The 23,849-nt window shown below is 39.7% G+C and overlaps 1 protein-coding gene across 2 annotated transcripts in view; it reads left to right on the top strand.

Annotated features, from left to right (window-relative positions):
* kcnq1.2 (potassium voltage-gated channel, KQT-like subfamily, member 1.2) overlaps nt 1-23,849 on the top strand; it is a 202,821-nt gene that overhangs the window by 124,919 nt on the left and 54,053 nt on the right. For both annotated transcript variants that reach the window (XM_058076401.2, XM_058076398.2), the window contains 3 exons: nt 4,276-4,370; nt 6,215-6,255; nt 9,342-9,403. In XM_058076401.2, the coding sequence (XP_057932384.2) occupies nt 4,276-4,370; nt 6,215-6,255; nt 9,342-9,403 (198 nt within the window). The remainder of the gene's footprint in view (nt 1-4,275; nt 4,371-6,214; nt 6,256-9,341; nt 9,404-23,849) is intronic.

Genomic DNA, 23,849 nt, shown 5'->3' with positions numbered 1-23,849 from the left:
TAAATTAGCCGCATCACTTTACAAACTACAGGGTTCAAAGCATGAGAAAAACGTAGTGGCTTATACAGTAATCACTTGTTTATCACAGTTAATTGGTTACAGACCTACAGTCAATTTCAGGGAAGTAGCATTCAATACTAATTAACTGAATATTTTTGGAGTTAGAGCAGAGAAAACCTGTTTAAATATGGGTTTTAACATTAGTAGAGCCCTGTACACATGAAACGACACCCTATAGTCACTTTTGCACTCCAATGACATCACTGCAGGGACAAAAGATGGCTGCCGCTGGCCTCTCCTATTTATCAGTGTGAAAGTGTGAACGTGTCATCTAACATCATGTTTCATAACGTTATCGATGCCCGGGGACCACAAAACTACATATAACTTGGCTTATATTGATATTTAATATTTGGACTATATAGCAAATAGTGCAGGGGTCTCAAACATGCGGCCCACGGGCCAAATGTGGCCCGCAGGACACTAGTTTGAGGCCCCCGCCTTGATATGAAAGTTTAATGTTAGTGCGGCCCACGCAAGTTTGATATGGATGCTGTATGGTATCATGTACCCAGAAAAAAATATTACGTTTGATTAATGTTCATGTTAAAGGTTACATAACTGTTAATAGTTATCCTCCCTATCCGTGTGGAAGTGGTAAGTTTTTGGCTAATTAAGTTTAAAGGAAATAACTTGAAGGCTACCGTTTAGGTCGCTAGCTCTCTAGTTTGCGAGTTAGCATGTGTCTCAAGACCCTGCAGTTGCGCAATATGTTGTAAATAAAAAGAGTATAAATGTGACTATAGTCGTGTTTTGTCATGTCTACAGGGCTCTAATAATGCTTTGATCATTTCAATCTGAATTTATTTAAATGTTTTTGTTTTTAATAAATGCGTTTTTTTGTTTTTTTTTTGGAAAACCTGATGCGGCCCAGTCTCACCCAGACCCGAGCTCCAGTGGCCCCCAAGTAAATTGAGTTTGAGACCCCTGAAATAGAGTGATGAAGTGAAAACACAAGATTCGAAGCACGATTTGGTGGGGGATAACTATTGATATTATTATTTTCATCCTTCACTGAAAAGAGTCGTTCAACAGACTTGACTCATTTGCAAGCCAGGCAGTGAGCGGATAGGGCCTGTTAGCTAAGGGTTCATAATAAGCATTACAAGCTTGACATAGTAATGAACTACATTTAGGCGTTCTTACAGTTTTTCTCGATTGTTTAAACACATTTTGTGAAAGGATGCCTCACATTCTCAGAACTCTACACACAAATCGAAAAATCACTCACACATTTCTGAAAACCCCTCAATTCTCCTGCAAAATGAAACTTTACATCCAAAACAGTCTTCATTCTTCTCAAAATGGTGTTTTGTCTGTAAAGGACGCACACAAACCACAATATGAACAAACATTTATATGAACCAGTTGAACACTGATGTGCTCAGTGTAAAACACTGGGATTACATCATATTCATCATGACTCGGGTCTTTTTGTGTTCAGTGTGACACTTCTTGCAAAATGTTTTAGAATTGTTTTTTGTTTTTTTGGTATGTTTTTGACTCAGAACACAAAATTAAACAGAAATATATATATATATATATATATATATATATTTTATTTTTCACAGAAAACCAATGTACGAAGTGTTCATCACAGCCAACACAAAGTTCCACATACAGTGGTCTGCATCTAAATGTATACAGCTTCAGTTAAAGAAATAATAATAATCATAAAGAAAAAATCAATGAATAACAAAGCAAAAGACTATGCTGCATCACGTCTTCTGTTTGGGTCATGCCACACCTGAGCCGCACCTCATCTACATCACATGCAAGGTTTTCTCTGGCCAAGCAGCGGGGGAAACATGGCCTAGCATGGCCAATCCAGCCATGGAAAGCATCTGCTGGAATCTCTCCACATGCATCTTCCATAGCTTGGGGAAGGGGATTGTGTGTTTATGGATTTCTGACCCTTTGCCCAACCTCCCTCATTGGTAGACCATGGTTTACCACGTGGTCAACCAAAGTGGCCCTGATCTCATCACAGATTATCGTCCTCCTCGTCGTCCTCTCATTCTCACACATTTGGCTCTCCCTCTGATTTCAATGTTGGCATCCATTGTTCCAAAACAGAGAAACTCACTTGTTGCCGTTTTATGCTAAAGCTCTGATTGCAAAATGTAAAAATGTGTGCCAGGTGTTTACCCATGTGATGAGTCAGTGTGAATAATAGGAATATTCATTTGACTGTTTTGAGCGGCATTGTGTTCTTTGTGAAAACAAGAATTTTACTTCATGAAAATTGTGCCAAAACTCAAAGATTTGTGTGTAGTGTTTTGAAAAAAGTGTGTTGTAGATCTGCAGTGTGAGTGTAAAGCAGGAATTGTGCTTATAGTTTAGCAGACTTGGTTCATGGAGTTGGTGCATTGGTTATATGTTGTGGTCATCGGGTCTCAGGGATCACAAATTGTGTGTAAACAATCGAGGAAAACTGTAATATTTCTTGAACTGGAGCTGTATACATTTAGATGCAGACCACTGTATGTGGAACTTTGTGTTGAACACTTCTTACATTGTTTTTCTGTGAAAAATAAAAAAAAATATTTCTGTGTAATTTTGTGTTCTGAGTCAAAAAAATACAAAAAAAACAAAAAACAATTCTAAAATATTTTGTAATTTTGTAAGTATTTCTAAGTGTCACACTGAACACAAAAAGACCCGAGTCATGATGAATATGATGTAATCCCAGTGTTTTACACTGAGCACATCAGTGTTCAACTGGTTCATATAAATGTTGTTCATATTGTGATTTGTGTGCCTCATTTGGAGACAAAACACCATTTTGAGAAGAATGAAGACTGTTTTGGATGTAAAGTTTCCTTTTGCAGGAGAATTGAGGGGTTTTTAGAAATGTGTGAGTGATTTTTTAATTTGTGTGTAGAGTTTTGAGAATATGAGGCATCCTTTCAGAAAATGTGTTTAAACAATCGAGAAAAACTGTATTGATTGATTTTTTTGTTTATTATTATTTTATTATTTCCTTAACTGAAGCTGTATACATTTAGATGCAGACCACTGTATGTGGAACTTTGTGTTGGTTGTGATGAACACTTCGTAGATTGTTTTTCTGTGAAAAATAAAAAAATATATATTTGTGTCATTTTGTGTTCTGAGTCAAAAAAATACAAAAAAACCCAAAAAACAATTCTAAAATATTTTGCAAGAATTGTCACACTGAACACAAAAAGTCCCGAGTCATGATGAATATGATGTAATCCCAGTGTTTTACACTGAGCACATCAGTGTTCAACTGGTTCATATAAATGTTGTTCATATTGTGGTTTGTGTGCCTCATTTGGAGACAAAACACCATTTTGAGAAGAATGAAGACTGTTTTGGATGTAAAGTTTCATTTTGCAGGAGAATTGAGGGGTTTTCAGAAATGTGTGAGTGATTTTTTTGATTTGTGTGTAGAGTTCTGAGAATATGAGGCATCCTTTCACAAAATTTGTTTAAATAATCGAGAAAAACTGTAAGTTCAAGTTCACTGCACCCATGTTCACAGCAGTATGGAGTGCACTAAACACCTAACCTCAAAATATGTTTGTAAAAATGGTCACTGGATTTTTCTTGTGGGAAAAATGGATGCTAAATGTGAACAAATTGAATTGCATTGTGTTTGACCATTGAGGTTTATGCATGAGTAGGGAGTGTGTATAGCTTAGTGGGGGTGGGGGGTGCAGGATGTGTTGCGGAATTTGCACCTGCAAGTCTTTCTTTCTTTTTTTTTAATGCATGGTGCAGTTCAAGCTAAGTATCACAGCAACCTGTTACCACACACACACACACACACACACACACACTAAGACAATCATGATGCATTCACGTGATATCAGTGCTGCCTCCTTACTGAGGAAAAGCGTTGTGTTTCCAATTTGGGCCCCGTCTGTATAAGTGATCTCAGCTGCAGCCTAAAGAGTTCACCAGGTTCTTTCTGACGCCGCTTGTATCCACGTCACACCAAACAAAGCTGTGAAAGGACCTTAACGCGATTGCTTTCTACATTACCATGCACTTGTCAGTTCACACACACACACACACACACACACACACACACACACACACGGAGTTAACAATGAACCCTTTGCACTCATGGGGGTTGGGGGATGTTTTTAGCGATTGGGCAACAGCGCAGCGTTGACAATGGCCTTTGTATGTCTATGTGTGTGTCATATGTATATATATATTTATATGTGTGTGTGTCATCCACAGCAAGCACGTAAGCCCTACGATGTTCGGGACGTGATCGAGCAATACTCGCAAGGCCATCTCAACATGATGGTGCGCATCAAGGAGCTGCAGAGAAGGTGCGGTCTCGTCTTTTAAAGTGTCTTTTTAACTTTTCTGTCTCTTTTATGTTTTTTTTTATAATGAAATGAGGGCACCGCTTTTTTTTTACGAGCTCCCGCCCTCTAATTAGACAATGTGGGTTGTTTACTGAAAAAGAAAGAAGTCTTTATTTTTTTTTCCACCCTTTAAAGTACTTTATGTTGACAATAAATGAGTCATGCAGAAAACCTTTAACAGATAGTATACTCAAACATTTTTATTGCAATATAGTAGAATGGAGTCAAGCATGGTGGTCATGGTCTGGGGCTGCACGAGTGCTGCCCGCACTGTCGTTGATTGGGGAGACACTGTGAGGCATACTTGCTATGTGTTGACTTTCTTCATGTTACAGTACATGTTTTCCACCTCGTGAACCATAGCTCCCCTTGTGCCAGCAGCACTCATCCAGCCCAGATCCAATTATTTTGCCGCTCACTTGTGCTGCACAAGCGATTGTACGTATGTCTCTTGACAAGACATAATGACATACGTGCTGCAGGAAGAATAGTACAGGGATTTTCCATCATACCATTTTAAGTTTGGATTTTATAGCATTTTTCCTAAAGCATGGGGGTCCAAAATGCGTCCCGGGGGCTATTTGGGGATTTTTCTTTTATTAGTGGCACATTCTAAAACTATAACTAAACAGAAGACTAGACAAGAAAACCACTGCAAGTGAGAAAAGTTGTAATTTTAGGAAAATGAAGTTGCCCAAACAGTTCTAAATGTTATGAGGATAACGTCTAAATATTATGGGAATAAAGCCATAATTATGAGAAGACAATTTACAAGACGTTGTTTGTCTATAGGTGCCTTGGATGGGCATGGGAAATTGGATGGATGGATGGAAAATTTCCAAGAAGAAAGTTGAAATAGCTGAATAAACTGGTAATATTATAATGTGAAAAACTAAGAAATCAAAGTACAGTTGGAATTTTTGGACAATTACTTGGGGAAAATATAATGGGAAAAATAGAATTGGGAATAAGTAATAATAATAAGAGAAGAACATTTACGAATGTTATTAAAGAAGTTAGTTTAAATAGCAAATATTTGGAAAAAAAACAAAAGAGTGAATTTGATACAAATGGTAATAGTAATGGTAATGGTTTTATTTCATTTGAACATGCATCATTACAATTGAGTGCATCCCATAATCAGTTCCCAGTTCCACATGTCCAAAAGGAGTAGGAAGAAGCAAAGCTTATTAAATCCTACCCCTCCATCTGGTACTTTTACAATCAGTAACTGTTACATTTGTTCACTTCCTGCTTTCCATAATACAGTTTAAGGTTTTTTGTTTTTTTTTAATAATGCACCTCGTACCGAAGTACTCGGTGATATGAGCATCCAATGCCATAATGGGTACCATAGTAAGTGTCAATATAGTGATTTATATAGCACATCATGACTGGTTCAAGACTCTTCATCCTTGTATTTAGCAAACATCAACTGCTTGTATTGTTTCTTGAATTGGCTCATCGTTGTGCAATGTTTGATTTCCTTACTCAATCCATTCCATAGTTTGATTCCACATACTGAAATGCTATGGCTAGCATAACGTAGTCCTAGCATAGAAGTGTTTCAAAGTGTCTTTTTCACCTGTCATGAAGCTGAGATGCATTTTTTTCTCGATATATATCTGTAACGTCTTAGCATGAAGCGGGTACCCCCGATATAGTATAGTATATGCATGCTGATGTCCACACGTTGTTTTTTATTGCCACTATAAATAGGCCAGCATGTGTGCTCTATCTTTACTGTACAGTAACTTCAATTCACTCACTCAGTTATTTTTGGCTTCCCCCCCCTCCTTTCCTAGGCTGGATGGCACACTGGGAAAGCCTGGAATGTTCCTCCCAGGTAAACACAACAGTCAGTCTCCATCTGATAGACAGCCATCACTCCTCACATAGACTTTATGTTAATAAACACTAACGTTGCCAGACTAAATATCCTTGACGTGTTTTGGTTGTGTTTATAAATACAGTACAGCCTTTTTAGTCCAACACCTCTAATTTGGAATTTGACATTTTGAGGTCTTCGAAAGTATAGGAAAAGTCCAAACTGTCCTGATGCGCAAGACTTTGCTGCATGTTGAAATAAGTTGTTTTTTAAGGATGTGGACACAACAAAAAAATGACCTGTGTAATCAAACCGCCATATTTTAACACCAAAATATCGCAAATGAATTAAAAATTAGTGTCTAAAATATGGCATTTCATTTCCACACAGGTATCATATCATGATAGTTGCACATTACTTACAGACATGCAGTTTACAAATCACCAAAAAGAAACACATGAACACGTTTTCTTTGCATAAAAAGATATAAAGCAGATATGGTAAGGGTTATTATAATGGTACGGTCTGCCTTCAAAGCCTACTCATAAAACTTAGCCTTTGTATACATGCTGTAACCATGTAGTAACAGGCACATTCATAATAACATGCCATTCTTAAACATAGCAACAGTGGCGCTAGCTTGCTATGAGCAAGTGTGTGGTCAAGTTAGTCGCTAGCCAGCTAGTGTAGCTAGCTAGTGGCCAGTAACATATTTATTCGCTGGAGCTTGGTTAATAAGCATGCCACATTATGTAAATGGAGCACTTTTGGCGGTTTGTCTAGTAGGCTTTAGGAAGCAGAGATGAGGATGGTTCTCATTGGGAGTGACCAGGATGGATAGGATCAGGAACGAGCACATCAGAGGGACATTACATGTTAGATGCCTTGGAGATAAAGTCACAGAGGCCAGCCTAGGATGGTTGGGACATGTCCAGAGGAGAGATAGTGAATATATTGGCAGAAGGATGCTGCATTTAGAGATGCCTGGTAGGAGGCGTACACAGTACTACAAACCCTTAGCACTCACCAAAAAAGTCAGACTCCACAAATATGGTTGACTTTCTCTGTTGAAAATGTTAAATTTGCTTGAATTTGTTTGATGATCTGAAATATTTAAGTGTGACAAACATGCCAACAAGTAAGAAATCAGGATGGACACATAACACTTACAACTGTATATATAACTTTATATATCATTTTACTGAAGGATGTGAAGGTTTTTTAACGGTCCCTTGTAGCAGGGGGTCCCAAAGCAAACTTTATTACATCACAAGCTGGAAATAAGACAGAGGTTGTTAAAAAGGGGCCCCTTCTAGAGCCCTTTTCTCAATTTTTTCTGCGAGTGGGCTCTCAAATATTTACATCTCCTGATTGTGTGCCCTTTCTAGCAAATGTTGGCACAGCTTCTGTGTGGAAATGACATTTGCAAAGTGCAAAAAGAAGAGGGAGAGAAATTTGGAAGTAAAAAAAAAAGCCAAAAATGAAATGTTTGTTCAGCTGTTGCACGCTGCCAGTTACTAGAAGTCGTTATTTAATTTCCAGTCATTCATTAACAATGGTGAGTATAAATCCTTGTTTTGCTCTTGTGTAAAAAAAAAAAAAAAAAAAAATCACAGCCAAAGAACACGAAAACAACACTAACTGTTACGCAGCTTCCTTCCTTTCCTGCGTCTCTCTCTTTCCTTTTGGTCCAGTTCCCAGGTGCTTTGTAAACATCCCTTGGCTGACCCGCATGGCTCTCTTGCTTTCATCTGTCTTTTCATAACGTACGTTTGATTTCATGTGGATACAATTAATTATGAATAAAAAACACAAATATTACATTACACAAATATAAAAAAAAATCAATTTTACTAATGCACAATAAGAAATGTGATGTATAAAATATAAAAAGTACCTGTAAATGAAAAGAAGTATTTACAATGGACTGATTGGAAAAAAAACAATAATTGTAATTTTTTTTCCCAATGGTGCTTTTACATTAAATGATTATTAAATGAATAAAAGAGTAACACATAACATGACATAAAAACTATTTTTATTCCGTGCATATAAAACATTTGAAAGTATCAATGTAAATATTCAAATAAAAATAAATATTTAAATATTCTATTAATATTTTTATTTTAAATTTTTAAAATAAAATTTTAAATAAATGTAAAATATTTTTTAAATAAAAGTAACACATAACATGACATAAAAACTATTTTTATTCCGTGCATATGAAACATTTGAAAGTATCAATGTAAATATTCAAATTAAAATAAATATTCAAATATTCTATTCATATTTTTATTTTAAATTTTTTAAATAAATTTTAAAATAAATGTAAAATATTTTTCAAATAAAAGTAACACATAACATGACATAAAAACTATTTTTATTCCGTGCATATAATACTTTTGAAAGTATCAATGTAAATATTCAAAGAAAAATAAATATTTAAATATTCTATTCATATTTTTATTTAAAAAATTTAAAATAAATTTTTAAATAAATGTTAAATATTTTTTAAATAAAAGTAACACATAACATGACATAAAAACTATTTTTATTCTGTGCATATAAAACATTTGAAAGTATCAATGTAAATATTCAAATAAAAATAAATATTCAAATATTGTATTAATATTTTTATAAATTTTTAAAATATATTTTTAAATAAATGTAAAATATTTGTTAAATAAATGAAATTTTAAATATTTTTATTCAAGCAACATTTTTTTTCTTTTTAATTAAATTAAGTATACACAGTATAATTGACTTGCATGCCACTGTTTTAATACCAGATAGCAAAATGCAAAACTGCCAGCTGCCCTGGCTAGTATAAAAACTACTAAAGTAGCTAATTTGCCATCACCGTAGTAACTGGAAAACAATATTCCCTTAATTGCAAGCCAACATAAGGTCATACTGTTTGAAAAGCTTATTTTAAGGTCAGTCAAGCTCTGTTGTGTAATATTTACTGTATGTGACAGTCTTGCTCTTTGTCGTCACTAATGGCCTTCTGTGGTGGCATCACAGAAAACATCTACGAGCATGTTGTGTTTGCACCGGCACGTGCGATTGTGTTCAACTCCCTCGTGGCGTCTGTCGTTTGCCAGGTAAAGGGGAAGATAAGGAATTCCCGACGATCGGAGCGCGACTGATCCGTCTTGAAGATAAGGTAAGGCACGCTCCTGCTGGCATCACTTTGTGTTTTGTCCGTACGAGCCCACAGATGAGATAATGCGTTGGTGTGTGCGTGTGTTTCATGTGTTCTACATGGGATTAGTTAGTCTTCCGTTATGCATACAGTACAATGCCTCTCTCATTGGGCGTGGCCTAATGATGGGAGTTTCTATGTACAGTAGGTGTGCCCCACCCATAGTGACGGCAGCAGTGGCGATGCCAGCCTGATGTCTGTCTGTCTGCCCGTTTTCCAGTTTGTACCCGTTGAACCGGTGCGTGCTTGCTGGGTGTATGTTTTTCCGACGTACAAATCACAGGGTGTGAAGTGTGTCGCTTGGGGCGGGCGGCTATGCGTCCTTTGCTGTTTGTTTGCTGGAATTACGGCGTGTGGATTTTGAAAAATGTGTTGTGTGTTTGTGTGTTATGCAAACAGTAGGACAATGCCTGGTGTCAACATGGCTTGACTGGCTGTGTTGGCAATAGAGGAGCCTTAAAGTTGAAACGATGCCTTCAGGCTTCTTTGGATTCATTGAGTCATTTCATAAAATAACAGCAACAGTAAATTGAATAGAAAATGATTATGCATACAAAAAATAGAAGTGTGTACGAGGCCACTATGTTCTTGACTTTTTGTTTCTTGAACACAGAAAAATCAAGTACTTTAAGAACTTCTTGACATCCTAAAAGGTTACAATAATTAGCGTCTTGGCTGATTTTTTTTTTCAATATGGAATCCATGTGTATTTACTTGGTATTTTCTGTGTTTAGTTATTATAATTCTAATTATGTTTTTAGCCTTAGTAATGTTTTTGTGTGAAGCAAGTGAGGCCTGCACTTCTTTGGACGTTGTTGTGGGGTCTTTTGTGACCTCTTGATCAAGTCATTGCTGCACCCTTGGGGTCATTTTGGTTGTCCGGGACACTCCTGGGAATGTTCACCACTGTTCCATGTTTTTGCCATTTGTGGTTAATGGCTCTCACTGTGGTTTGCTGGAGTCCCAAATCTTTAGAAATGGATTTATAACCTTTTCCACACTGATAGATTTTTATATTTTAACAGAGGGGCAGTCACTTTTTCACATAGGACTATGTAGGTTTGGATTTTTTTCAAGTTTTATTTAAAAAATTAAATTTATTTGATGATCTGAAACATAAAAGTGTGGCAAAAAAATCAGGAAGGAGGCAAACACTTTTTCAAACCACTCTACTGATTGAGTCAGTGTTTTTAATGCTGTATGCTTTATTTATTACTGCATCTTTGTTTTATTTATTTTAATTTACATTCATTTACATTACATTATTTTATGTATTGCTTTTTATAGTATTATTATTTTAATAGAAAAAAATATTCTATTAAATTATTACGTGTTTTGGATGTATGGATTTACTTTTTAACACATGGTTTTCTTTTCTGTCATCACTGCATCACCTATCCGTCTATTCTTACATATTTTCACGTTGAAGTGTTGCCGATGCTGCACATTCAGCAGAGGCTCATCTTTCCTCTCAAAATTCCCGCAAAACAACAAATCACCAGCCAGCCAGCCCTCATAATGACTATTTACATCTTAAGCGTCTTGTTTTGGTGGTGTTGATGGGCCAGCACACCTGTTACATAGGAGACATAGGGATAAAGGGTAAAGTCATGGGGGTTGGTCGTTGGGGGGTAGGGGGTTTCCTCTATGTTTACGCCCCAGGCAGCAGGTGGAAGAACCGGATGACACTCTTAGGTCCTGCTCCAGTTTTGTGGGCAGAGGGACACCTGTCCATTCCATCTCTGGGAAAATAGAGGAAAATAGAGTTTCCGGTGGAACGCTGTCACTCATGCGCCGTCACTTATCATGGCTGATCTAAATACTAGGGATGCTCTGATCGGGGTTTTCTGCTGCCGATACCGATCCAGATCAACCATGAGTGAAATCGGCCGATTCTGATGCCAATACCGATTACGTACATGCAGTGTTTAAATGTACTACTAGCTACTATATTAGGGTCACAAAGTTTTTTCTTGTGGGAGCAACTTTTACAAAATGAAAATGGCCCAGACCTTCTCACTTTTGAATAATTTACTTTCATAGCGTATTTGAAGCCAAACTAAGCCAATATGCTTGTTTTACCAGAACATTATCAAAATGTTGGTATCCACAACTCACCTTTTCTATTTCACAATGCATTTATTTGTGATCTTCTCACATTATTAACTGAAAACCTGAATGAAAAGCAGGTTTGTCCACCTCTGCTGGGTCCCTCCAGCCACATCCGCTGCCTTCTGAACCGCAGATGCAGCCGACTCCCTCTTTTGTGCCGAGACAGGAGACAAAATGCCGGCAGTTGTCCGTCAACGTGACGTGCCAGTCATTGGACAGCCGAAATGGGGAAGTGCTCGTGCGAGCTCAGTCAGAAGTGGTTACAGCGGTTGTGTGTCACACGACACAGCCCTGCACAAAACAAAAGTTCCTCCTGCACTAAAAGTGCTACATAGTGTTTTCATGCTCCCAAATCCGTGCTGAGGTGGTACTCATCCACAAATTTGGAAGTACAGCGGTTTGGGACCGGGGCTTTATAGGATGATCACATCGCGAGCCTCCGCACCAATCTAAAGCCCACACACGGCAGACATGTTTGTTCGGAATGATGCAGCGGGTGCGGAGGGGTTCAGCTTTTAAAACGAGTATCTGCCAATATTGATATCGTCCTTTGTCGCTTATATCGGCCGATCGGTGGCTGATCAATCGGTCAGCCACCTACTACTAAATACCCCTACTAAATAGCATTACAGGCATGCTCGCTAGTCACCAGGTTAGAGCAATAAAATATATAAATTATAGCAATCTTATTTAATACAGTGAAGAAAATAAGTATTTGAACACCCTGCTATTTTGCTATTTCTCCCACTTAGAAATCATGGAGGGGTCTGAAATTTTCATCGTAGGTGCATGTCCACTGTGAGAGAGATAAACTAAAAAGAAAAATCCAGAAATCACAATGCATGATTTTTTAACAATTTATTTGTGTGATACAGCTGCTAATAAGTATTTGAACACCTGAGAAAATGAATGTTAATATTTGGTACAGTAGCCTTTGTTTGCTATTACAGAGGTCAAACGTTTCCTGTAGTTTTTCACCAGGTTTGCACACACTGCAGGAGGGATCTTGGCCCACTCCTCCACACAGATCTTCTCTAGATCAGTCAGGTTTCTGGGCTGTCGCTGAGAAACACGGAGTTTGAGCTCCCTCCAAAGATTTTCGATTGGGTTCAGGTCTGGAGACTGGCTGGGCCATGCTAGAACCTTGATATGCTTCTTACGGAGCCACTCCTTGGTTTTCCTGGCTGTGTGCTTCGGGTCGTTGTCGTGTTGGAAGACCCAGCCACGACCCATCTTCAATGCTCTGACAGAGGGAAGGAGGTTGTTCCCCAAAATCTCACAATACACGGCCCCAGTCATCCTCTCTTTAATGCAGTGCACTCGTCCTGTCCCATGTGCAGAAAAACACCCCCAAAGCATGATGCTACCACCCCCATGCTTCACAGTAGGGATGGTGTTCTTCGGATTGTACTCTTCATTCTTCTTCCTCCAAACACGCTTATTGGAATTATGACCAAAAAGTTCTATTTTGGTCTCATCTGACCATAAAACTTTCTCCCATGACTCCTCTGTATCATCCAAATGGTCATATGCAAACTTAAGACGGGCCTTGACATGTGCTGGTTTAAGCAGGGGAACCTTTCGTGCCATGCATGATTTCACATCATGACGTCTTAGTGTATTACCTACAGTAACCTTGGAAACGGTGGTCCCAGCTCTTTTCAGGTCATTGACCAAGTCCTGTCGTGTAGTTCTGGGCTGATTCCTCACCTTTCTTAGAATCATTGAGACCCCACGAGGTGATATCTTGCATGGGGCTCCACTCCGATTGAGATTGACCGTCATGTTTAGCTTCTTCCATTTTCTAATGATAGCTCCAACAGTGGACCTTTTTTCACCAAGCTGCTTGGTAATTGCTCCGTAGCCCTTTCCAGCCTTGTGGAGGTGTACAATTTTGTCTCTGGTGTCTTTGGACAGCTCTTTGGTCTTCGCCATGTTACAAGTTAAAGTCTTACTGATTGTATGGGGTGGACAGGTGTCTTTATGCAGCTAACGACCTCAAACAGGTGCATCTGATTCAGGATGATACATGGAGTGCAGGTGGACTTCTAATGGGCAGACTAACAGGTCTTTCAGGGTCAGAATTCTAGATGATACACAGGTGTTCAAATACTTATTTGCAGCTGTATCACACAAATAAATTGTTAAAAAATCATGCATTGTGATTTCTGGATTTTTCTTTTTAGTTTATCTCTCTCACAGTGGACATGCACCTACGATGAAAATTTCAGACCCCTCCATGATTTCTAAGTGGGAGAAATAGCAAAATAGCAGGGTGTTCAAATACTTATTTTCTTCACTGTATGTATTGTGTATAGTGTTTGCCTGAGTGTTTTTCTGCAGCCTGGTGGTTGGGGACCCCTACCTTACATCATGCTTGGGTATAATGTGTTCTTTTACACATTTGCAAATACTGTAAGAATGCCACTTTGGCAATTGGCTTCTTTGAGTCAATGAAATTGAATAATAATCATTCATTCATTTTCTACCGCTTTTTCCTCACGAGGGTCAAGGGGGGTGCTGGAGCCTATCCCAGCAGTCTTTGGGCGAGAGGCGGGGTACACCCTGGACTGGTGGCCAGCCAATCACAGGGAACATATAGACAAACAACCATTCACACTCACAATTTGGAGTCACCAATTAACCTAGCATGTTTTTGGAATGTGGGAGGAAACCGGAGTACCCAGAGAAAACCCACGCATACACGGGGAGAACATGCAAACTCCACACAGAGATGGCCAAGGGTGGGATTGAACCCTGGTCTCCTACCTGTGAGGTCTGCGCGCTAACCACTAGACCGCCGTGCCACCTTGAATAAGGTCTGTTTATGCAATTTGTTTTGTTTTGATAGCAAATATCCTAGCCTTATTTAGCCTCATATGAATATCAAATGAAACCCTGCACATTACATCACCCTACAAGCAGTGCTTCTCAAATAGTTCCCCCTGGGGGGAGCGCAGTGAACTGTCAGAAGTACCTAAGAGTGGGCTAGGAGACCTGGGTTCGATTCTCCGCTCGGGCATCTGTGTGTGGAGTTTGCCACCAGTCCAGGTATACCCCGCCTCTCGCCTTAAGACGATACCCTGATGGAATAAGCTGTATAAAAAAATGGATGGATGGTGGCTGTCATCCCATTACCTTCTCCAGGGGGCACCACCGACCTCCTGCTGCTCCTTACCTCATAGCACACAGAGCAGACCCCTGTGCTTAAGTAGAATCTTTCTCAACAGTCCAGTGGAATTACTCACCAGCAAAACCACGGTGTGTGTGTGTGTGTGAGTGTGTTCCCATGGCTTCTCCGCTCCCAGCCTGCCTCCGACTGCATTTTTATCCTGACAAATTCTCCCTCCTGTTAAAATGTCAGACATTAACCGCTCTCTCAGCGCTTTATGCAAGGATGTCAGCTCTTAGATGAATTTATCTTTTGTGGGCACAAGGGGGGGCTCAGCCTTTGTGCGTCCTGCTCAGGGACGGACAATGATTTATCACGCCATGAGCAGACAAAGACGCATGAGGTGCCCACACACACACACGAGTAGACCTGATTAATCGCCAACGTGCTCTCGAGATTGAATTCTCCAGGAGCGGCTTGGAAACAATGAAGACGGATGGCGCTGCGTGACAGACTGGTATCTTTCTGTCCGACGCGCTCTATGAAAAATGACCAAACGACACGCTCAAACTGCAGCCGCTGTCGCTGAGCTTCGTTGCGGCCTTTCACAGCTTTGAGGATGGAAGACGAGGCGTTACGTTGGTTGTTTTGTATTGGGACGAGATTTTTTTTCACGTGGTGACAAGCAGCCAGGTCACCAAAGAAGCAGTAGCCAACACATAAAGTGAGGGACAGGACGTGGATACCGTAGATCCCCACTATTTGCAGGGGTTATTCGTATTTTTGACACACAGCTTGGTCCCCCCCCTCCCCCCCACTAAAACCCTTTTGCTGGCTCGACATTAAAGGGGACCTATTATGCTTTTCCAGCCTATAAATGTTGTTAGAAGGTTGTATTATTGTGTTAATCGATGCCAAAGTTTTACATATAATGAGATTTGCACATTTGGAAGTGAGCACTTGAAAGATGGGGAGGCTCTGAACTGATTCTGGAAGATCTAGAAAGCTTTCTGTGTAAACATAATAGGTCACCTTCAATGTACTTCTCCATTTTGTGTGCATGGCTGGAAATCCATGTGAAGAACTAAGCCCTACCAGAAAGTAGGGTAGCGTTCATTCGTAGTTAGGAAGCACTTTGGGCATGTGACCAAGCACAGCGGAGTTGGCGTGTCCGGAGGCGGGCCATGGGTGTAATAAATTAAAACAGACCGCAAATCCAAGGAAATACAGCTGCAGATCCTAAAAATCTCCAAACCAGAAGGTTACTCAGTTGGACTTGTGAGTACGAGGAGCTCCACCGTTTTTGTTAATCGCTTCAAAAATTGTTTTGGGTATGCTTGATGCGAGTGTTTCCAGGAGGCTACTGGGAACATTGAGGAACTGCTCCAAGTGGTGAAGATGGCTTCACCAAGTGCATCAACTGTCTGGAACTGATGGCCATTTTTATAAACTTCCCTTGCCATTCATCCCCAAATGTTCTCTATAGGATTAAAATAAGGGAAACACACGGGATGGTCCAAAAGAGTGATGTTATTCTACCAAAAAATGTATAATGTAAATACAGTATATGGGGTCCTGTAAGCTACCTTGGTTACTGTTGTATTTTACACATACTGTAAGTGTCTTTTCACAGCACAATGTGGTTAAAATCACTCCTATCCATTGAGGGAACATATATATATATATATATATATATATATATAAATATAGATATATATATATACCGTACCTTGCTACGTCCGTATCGTGTGTATTAGCACCCGGCTGAAGAATGCGTGCCCTGACCTTAATAGCATCTCAATTAGGTAAGTATGCTGTAAATTACAGCAAGGCCAAATACTGGGAATACTTGAGTGTTTGTTAGGAGTCCATCTGTAAGGCATTTAGGGCCCCTCAGCTCTATAAGCATGGCTTTTGTTGGGGGGTTGGGGGGGTTACAGTGTATGTGTGTGTGTGTCTTTAAACCGTACTACAATCAGCTGAGTGCCAGACCTTGGCTACGAGGCTAGAATAGTAACCACAAAGGACCTTATATACTGTACATATTTACATTTGACTGCTAAGTGGATACTTGAACACACGTAAATATACAACGCAACACACACGTAGTATATGTCCAGTCCACGCAGCTGTCATTTATAATGGTATCATGTGATCAGGAATTGTACGTTTTGTATACTATCATATTGCATTGTATATAAACACATTTGTAGACATTATTTATTGCCATTGTATGCGTTTTTATGCAAATTTGTCTCAATTAAGAACAATAAAAAATAGAACCTGGACAAAACAAATGTAAGTACTTTCTTAAAAGGACTGATTCCACAAAAGTCTTGGTGGATACATTCAACTAACAATGTATGGATTTATAATACCGAATTTTAACAGGTGAAACTGAAGGGATGAAGGTACATGAATTGTACTTAATGGCCAACTCGACTTGTAATACTTTGTTATTCCTCAAGAGGCAGTAGAGACTCAAAAGTACAGTAGATCGCTACTGTTTGCAGGCGTTATGCCCGGGAATACCAGAAAATCATGAGTAATTGAGTCGGCCATAAAAATGCCATTTTTGACGGGCAGTAATTTCACAACAGTAAAGTTAAAATATTATACTATTATAATATTATATTATATAATATTATACTATTATACACTTTAATGATAAAAAAGTCCAAATTTAACAAGAATAACATTGTCCTTTTAGTACCATTCATTTTCTACCACTTTTCCTCACGAGGGTTGCAGGGGTGCTGGAGCCTATCCCTCTTTGGGTGAGAGGCGGGGTACACCCTGGACTGGTGGCCAGCCAATCACAGGGCACATATAGACAAACAACCATTCACACTCACATTCATACCTATGGACAATTTGGAGTGGCCAATTAACCTAGCATGTTTTTGGAATGTGGGAGGAAACCGGATGGCCAAGGGTGGAATTGAACCCTGGTCTCCACTCGACCGCCGTGCAGCCCTTTTAGTACCATAAAATTGAAATAGTAACGAAAAAAAGTTGTTGTATTATGAAAAATAATCAAAATAACAAATGAAGTTTTATTAAAAAATTATTAAAATTATATTATTTTAAATTAAATTATTATATTAATATTTAATATTATAATGTTTAAAAATATTAAAAAATATTACAAAAATATGAGAACGAAGTCAAACTATTGGAATGTGGGAATAAATCTAAATATTTTTGGATTTTTTTTTAAAATAAAGTCAGAACAAAAATTATTTAAGAATAAAGTTGAAATATTTAGAAAAAAGACAACATTAAAAAGCTGAGATGCGGTTTTTTATCATGTCATGTGAAAATATCAAAAATATCAGTGGCCACCCTTGGCTTAGATACCAACTATCATTTTTTAAAATTCATATATTTCCAATATGTTTAATTTATTGCATTGTTTTAATAGTAGCTTACTATAGACCGCCACAAAATAATGTCACTCTTTAATAAAACAATACAGGTGCATGTGGATTTCCTGCCCACAGCACTTTCACCCCACCAATATGGCCAATGCCGCTGCCCTGCTATTGTTTCTGCTGCAAGACCACACGGGCTACAAGCCAATGTGCCACCATCACGCGTTCCTTTATTTATCTCTACCTTTTATTCCCTCATGGATGCCCCTCTTTCTTCGCTTTGCTCCTGTTCCCATCACCTCTCCACCATTAGAGCATCCTGCCTGTTGTTGTGATGTGTTGTTGATATATGCGTGTTTGGCTGTAGCGTAGCACAGCGGGGAACCAGACTAACCAGACCGCTCTAAACAAAGAGAGGAAACTTGGCAAAGGAAACGCACACAAATCCTGGAACACAGCATCAGCGCTATAGTGGCCGTACTCTCGCTGACCTGCGGCGCAGACAAGCGCACAGGGAACCTTTCCTTGCACGTCTAGACTTGGGACTTCCAGCACCTCGCGCTTCCTCATGTTTGTGTTTTTATGCTTGAAAATCTGCTTTTCCTGAGTGCTCCTTTACTTTGTCTGGCAACGGCAGAGTTTCTTTGCTGCCGGGACGCTTCTACGGGGGACAACAGAGGTCATTGTCCGTGACAGAGCTGCACCCTCTGGACGTGCCCTCGTCGGGGGATGGGGGGCAACGTGGTCTTGCAAAATAAACTTTCTGACAATGTTCTTTCTCACATTCTCCATTTTTGAAGTGAAATCATATGGCAGAAATACACAATAGAAGATTTATCCATCCATCATTGCATGAAAACATCACGCCATTATTGACAATGACAATGTTCTAGACCATCGGTCTCAAACTTGCGGCCCGCGCGCCAAATGCGGTACACAGGATGCTAGTTCGAGGCCCCCGCCTTGATTTTTTTTAATTTTTATGTCAATGCGTCCCACGCGAGTTTGATATGGATGCCATATGGTATCATGTACCCAAAAATGACAGCACAAGTGACGCCAATTTGCCCTCGGGACGTTCCCTCGTCGGGGGATGGGCGGGCAACGTGGTTTGCAAAATAAACTTTCTGACAATGTTCTTTCTCACATTTTTAATTTTTGAAGTGAAATCATATGGCAGAAATACACAATAGAAATCCAATAAGACTTATCCATCATTGAATGAAAACATCACGCCATTATTGACAAGACAATGTTCTAGACCATCGGTCTCAAACTCGCAGCCCGCGGGCCACTCACAGGATGCTAGTTTGAGGCCCCCGCCTTGATTTTTTAAAATTTTTATATAAATGCGTCCCACGCGAGTTTGATATGGATGCCATATGGTATCATGTACCCAAAAATGACAGCATAAGTGACGCCATTTTGCCCTCTGGACGTTCCCTCATCGGGGGATGGGGGGCTATGTGGTCTTGCAAATTAAACTTTCTGACAATGTTCTTTCTCACATACTCAATTTTTGAAGTGAAATCATATGGCAGAAATACACAATAGAAATCCAATAAAGATTTATCCATGCATCATTGCATGAAAACATCACGCCATTATTGACAAGACAATGTGCTAGACCATGGGTCTCAAACTTGCGGCCCGCAGGCCAAATGCGGTCCACAGGATGCTAGTTTGAGGCCCCCGCCTTGATTTTTTAAAATTTTTATATCAATGCGTCCCAGGCGAGTTTGATATGGATGCCATATGGTATCATGTACCCAAAAATGACAGCACAAGTGACGCCATTTTGCCCTCTGGACGTTCCCTCATCGGGGGATGGGGGGCTATGTGGTCTTGCAAATTAAACTTTCTGACAATGTTCTTTCTCACATACTCAATTTTTGAAGTGAAATCATATGGCAGAAATACACAATAGAAATCCAATAAAGATTTATCCATGCATCATTGCATGAAAACATCACGCCATTATTGACAAGACAATGTTCTAGATCATGGGTCTCAAACTCGTGGCCCGTGGGCCAAATGCGGTCCACAGGATGCTAGTTTGAGGCCCATGTGCCCAAAAATGACAGCACAAGTGACGCCATTTTGCCCCTCCCATACGATGATACACTCTGGAGGCCAGTTCTAACTGCTAGCTCGGGTTAGCTAACTCCAGGTGCTTTATTTCAGCTGCTAAGCTGTTTGTTGTGTCCAAATCAATAAATAAGACGCTGTCAATGTTCCAACAACAACTCCGACATTGGATTAGCGGTGAAGCTACAGGCTTATGACACTGGGTACAAAAAAAATGCAGGAAATTATTTGGAATAAAACTGTAAATAAAAAAAATATATATATTTTTTTTAAACCCTGATGCGGCCTAACCTCACCCAGACCTTAGCTCCAGTGGCCCCCAGGTAAATTGAGTTTGAGACCCCTTGTTCTAGACTATGTTCTCATCACCGTTTTTCATCGTAATGAACTCAATAGCATGCAAAGTGAGAGTGAAGGAGTTCTGCTAGTCAGATAGCGTGCTGCCTGGAGCGCGGCCTTGCAGTAAATCACGTTGAGGCAATGCGCTGGGGATGCAGCTCGTGGCAGCTCCCAGACGGCCTTTTGGCTGCGGCTCGTCTCTCTTAGCGCCACTCTCTAATTTCAGAGTCGGGTCCTTGCCCACTACTGTGTCTTTACCGCATTCCCACAAGCCAGAGACGCATAGTCTGCCTGCCTTGCCTGCCCGGGCGCTCACTCTCCATCTTATAGTCTCACTCCTTGCTGGTTTTTGGCTTTTGTCATCAACCCCCACTTGGGTTTTTTTCTGCCGCTTTTGGTTGAGCTTGTCAGTGCCTGTGTATTCTCATTTGAATCCAGGATTATAGGTCTCCTAAATCATGTTGAACACATCCAGCATCTCTCTGCATCTTGTAGCAGCCACTTTAGGGCTTTCTGCTTGGCTGTAAATATCAATGCTCCATTTCCACTCTAATTGGAAAAACTTTGCAAAGCCCTGGGATATATATTTTTTCTGCATGTTTTATTGTCTTGGCTGTACGCCTCCCACCCTTCCCCCAACATTGTAATGCACTCCTACGTGGACCAGTTCATTATCAGCAAAGAGGTGTGAGCATATTTAGGGAGGTTACAAGGCGGTCAGAATACAGTTCATGAAAGCGAGTCGCGTGTTTTATGGGGCTCCCGTGTTCTTGCTCATGCGTAGCGCTAAGCAGCTAAGCAGCATTGGTGCCGACACGATGCGGCCTGCTCTTAAATCAGGCTGCTGGACGGAAAAGTAAACCTGTGCGTACAGTCGTTATTCGATTGTAGCGATTTTTTTTTTTTATTATTTATTTTACCTTTATTTACCCGGGCAAGCAATTTAAGAACAAATTCTTATTTACAAATGCAGCCTGAACAAAGAGCAAAAGCACTTTGACGGGAGAGGGGAGTGCTGAAAATAAGAACAACGTTATATAAAATGACAAATATCAATACAGTAAATATGTAATACAAAAGCATCAAACAACAACATTAAAGCAATGGGATATGGCAATAGGCCTAATCAGCAAGTGCATGAGTCAGATGTAGTTAGTTGCAAGTTTTGTTTAAAGACAGAGAGAGATGTGAAGGCTGAAGGTTTTTGAGAGTTTTGTAGGGTGTTCCAGTCATTAGCTGCAGCAAACCGGGGAAAGCGCTGCGTCCAAAGACGGTACGAACTTTGGGGATGGAGAGTTTGATGTGATTACTGGACCTTAGATTGTAAGCAGAGTGAGAAAGATGTAAGAGGGAAGAGAGATAGAAGGGTGTGATGCCAAATATGGTTTTGTAGATGAGCTGGAGCCAGTGATGGAGCCATCTGGTATGTAGTGATGTCCAGTCTACCAACTTATATAATTCACAGTGGTGAGTGGTAAAAGGAGCGCTAGTAGCAAAACGGATGACAGAGTGGTGAAGAATATCCAGCTTCTTCAGAGTGGACTGAGACGCCATCCTATAGATCAGGGCTCTCAAACACGCGGCCCGTGGGCCAAATGTGGCCCGCAGGACACTAGTTTGAGGCCCCCACCTTGATATGAAAGTGTAATATTTAGTGCGCAAGTTTGATATGGATGCTGTATGGTATCATGTACCCAGAAAAAATTATTACGTTTGATTAATGTTCATGTTAAAGGTTAAATAACTGTTAATAGTTATCCTCCCTATCCGTGTGGAAGTGGTACGTTTTTGGCTATTTAAGTTTAAAGGAAATAACTTGAAGGCTACCGTTTATGTCGCTAGCTCTCTAGTTTGCGAGTTAGCATGTGTATCAAGACCCTGCAGTTGCGCAATATCTTGTAAATAAAGAGTATAAATGTGACTATAGTCGTGTTTTGTCATGTCTACAGGGCTCTAATAATGCTTTGTTCATTTTAATCTGAAAAAAATAATTTGTCTACCCACCAACTATATGTGGTTTCTTAAGTTTTTATTATTTGCCGTTTTATTATTATTATATTTATTTATTACTGATTGATTGATTTTCTTTATTCTTTCATTCATTTTCTAACGCTTTTTCCTCACGAGGGTCGCGGGGGTGCTGGAGCCTATCCCAGCTGTCTTCGGGCGAGAGGCGGGGTACACCCTGGACTGGTGGCCAGCCAATCACAGGGCACATATAGACAAACAACCATTCACACTCACATTCATACCTATGGACAATTTGGAGTCGCCAATTAACCTAGCATGTTTTTGGAATGTGGGAGGAAACCGGAGTACCCGGAGAAAACCCACGCATGCACGGGGAGAACATGCAAACTCCACACAGAGATGGCCGAGGGTGGGAATTGAACCCTGGTCTCCTAGCTGTGAGGTCTGTGCGCTAACCACTACAGTGGAATGTTTTATCAGAGCTTTTATTGTAGAAAATTGGAACCAACGCGATGTTTTTAAATTTTTTTTGTTTTTAATAAATGCGTTTTTTTGGGGGGGGGGTTTGGAAAACCTGATGCGGCCCAGTCTCACCCAGACCCTAGCTCCAGTGGCCCCAAGTAAATTGAGTTTGAGACCCCTGCTATAGATGGTGTCACCATAATCAAAGATGGGCAAGATGGACATTTTGACAAGTGTATGTTTTGCTGAACGGGTGAAAGAGGACTTATTGCGATAGAGGAAGCTCAAGCGAGCTTTGACTTTTGACTGTAGGTGCTTGATATGGGGGGTGAAGGAAAGGGGCGTGTCCAACCAGAGGCCAAGATAATTGTAACAGGTCACAAACTCCAATTCAGACCCGTTGACACAGAAAATTTTGGGAGTAGGGGTGAGATCAGGTTTTTAGTCAAAGATGATGCATTTGGTTTAATTCAGGGGTGGGCAAACTTTTTGACTCGCGGGCCGCATTGATATGACAAAATTTACGGGGGGGGGGGCAGACTATATATTTTACACGTAACAGTCCACCTGGTATTATCGTATCTGTAAAATTGTCATGCAATCTGCTATTATTTATTATTTTATATTTATATTTAAATATTTTAAAAATAATAAAATATTATAATAATTACAATTAAAATAATAATTATTATATTATTATTATGTAAAATATGCAAATATAACAATAATATTATATATAACTAATATAATAATTAGCATTAATATAATAATTATAATAATCATAATAGTTCTAAGAATAATTATAATAATCTAATAATCTAATCTAATAGTTGGCTCAGGCCATGTTGCCAGGTTGTATGTTGAGTTTAAATGAAATACTTTGGAAAGATTGGGCGGGCCGTATTCAAACACTTGGCGGGCCGGATGTGGCCCCCGGGCCGTAGTTTGC

The sequence above is a fragment of the Doryrhamphus excisus genome, linkage group LG1 (assembly GCF_037039965.1).
Source record: "Doryrhamphus excisus strain RoL-2023G ecotype Guam linkage group LG1, RoL_Dexc_Guam_v1.1, whole genome shotgun sequence".
In the NCBI taxonomy this organism is placed as follows: Eukaryota; Metazoa; Chordata; class Actinopteri; order Syngnathiformes; family Syngnathidae; genus Doryrhamphus; species Doryrhamphus excisus.
This window is presented reverse-complemented; position numbering and strand designations above follow the sequence as displayed.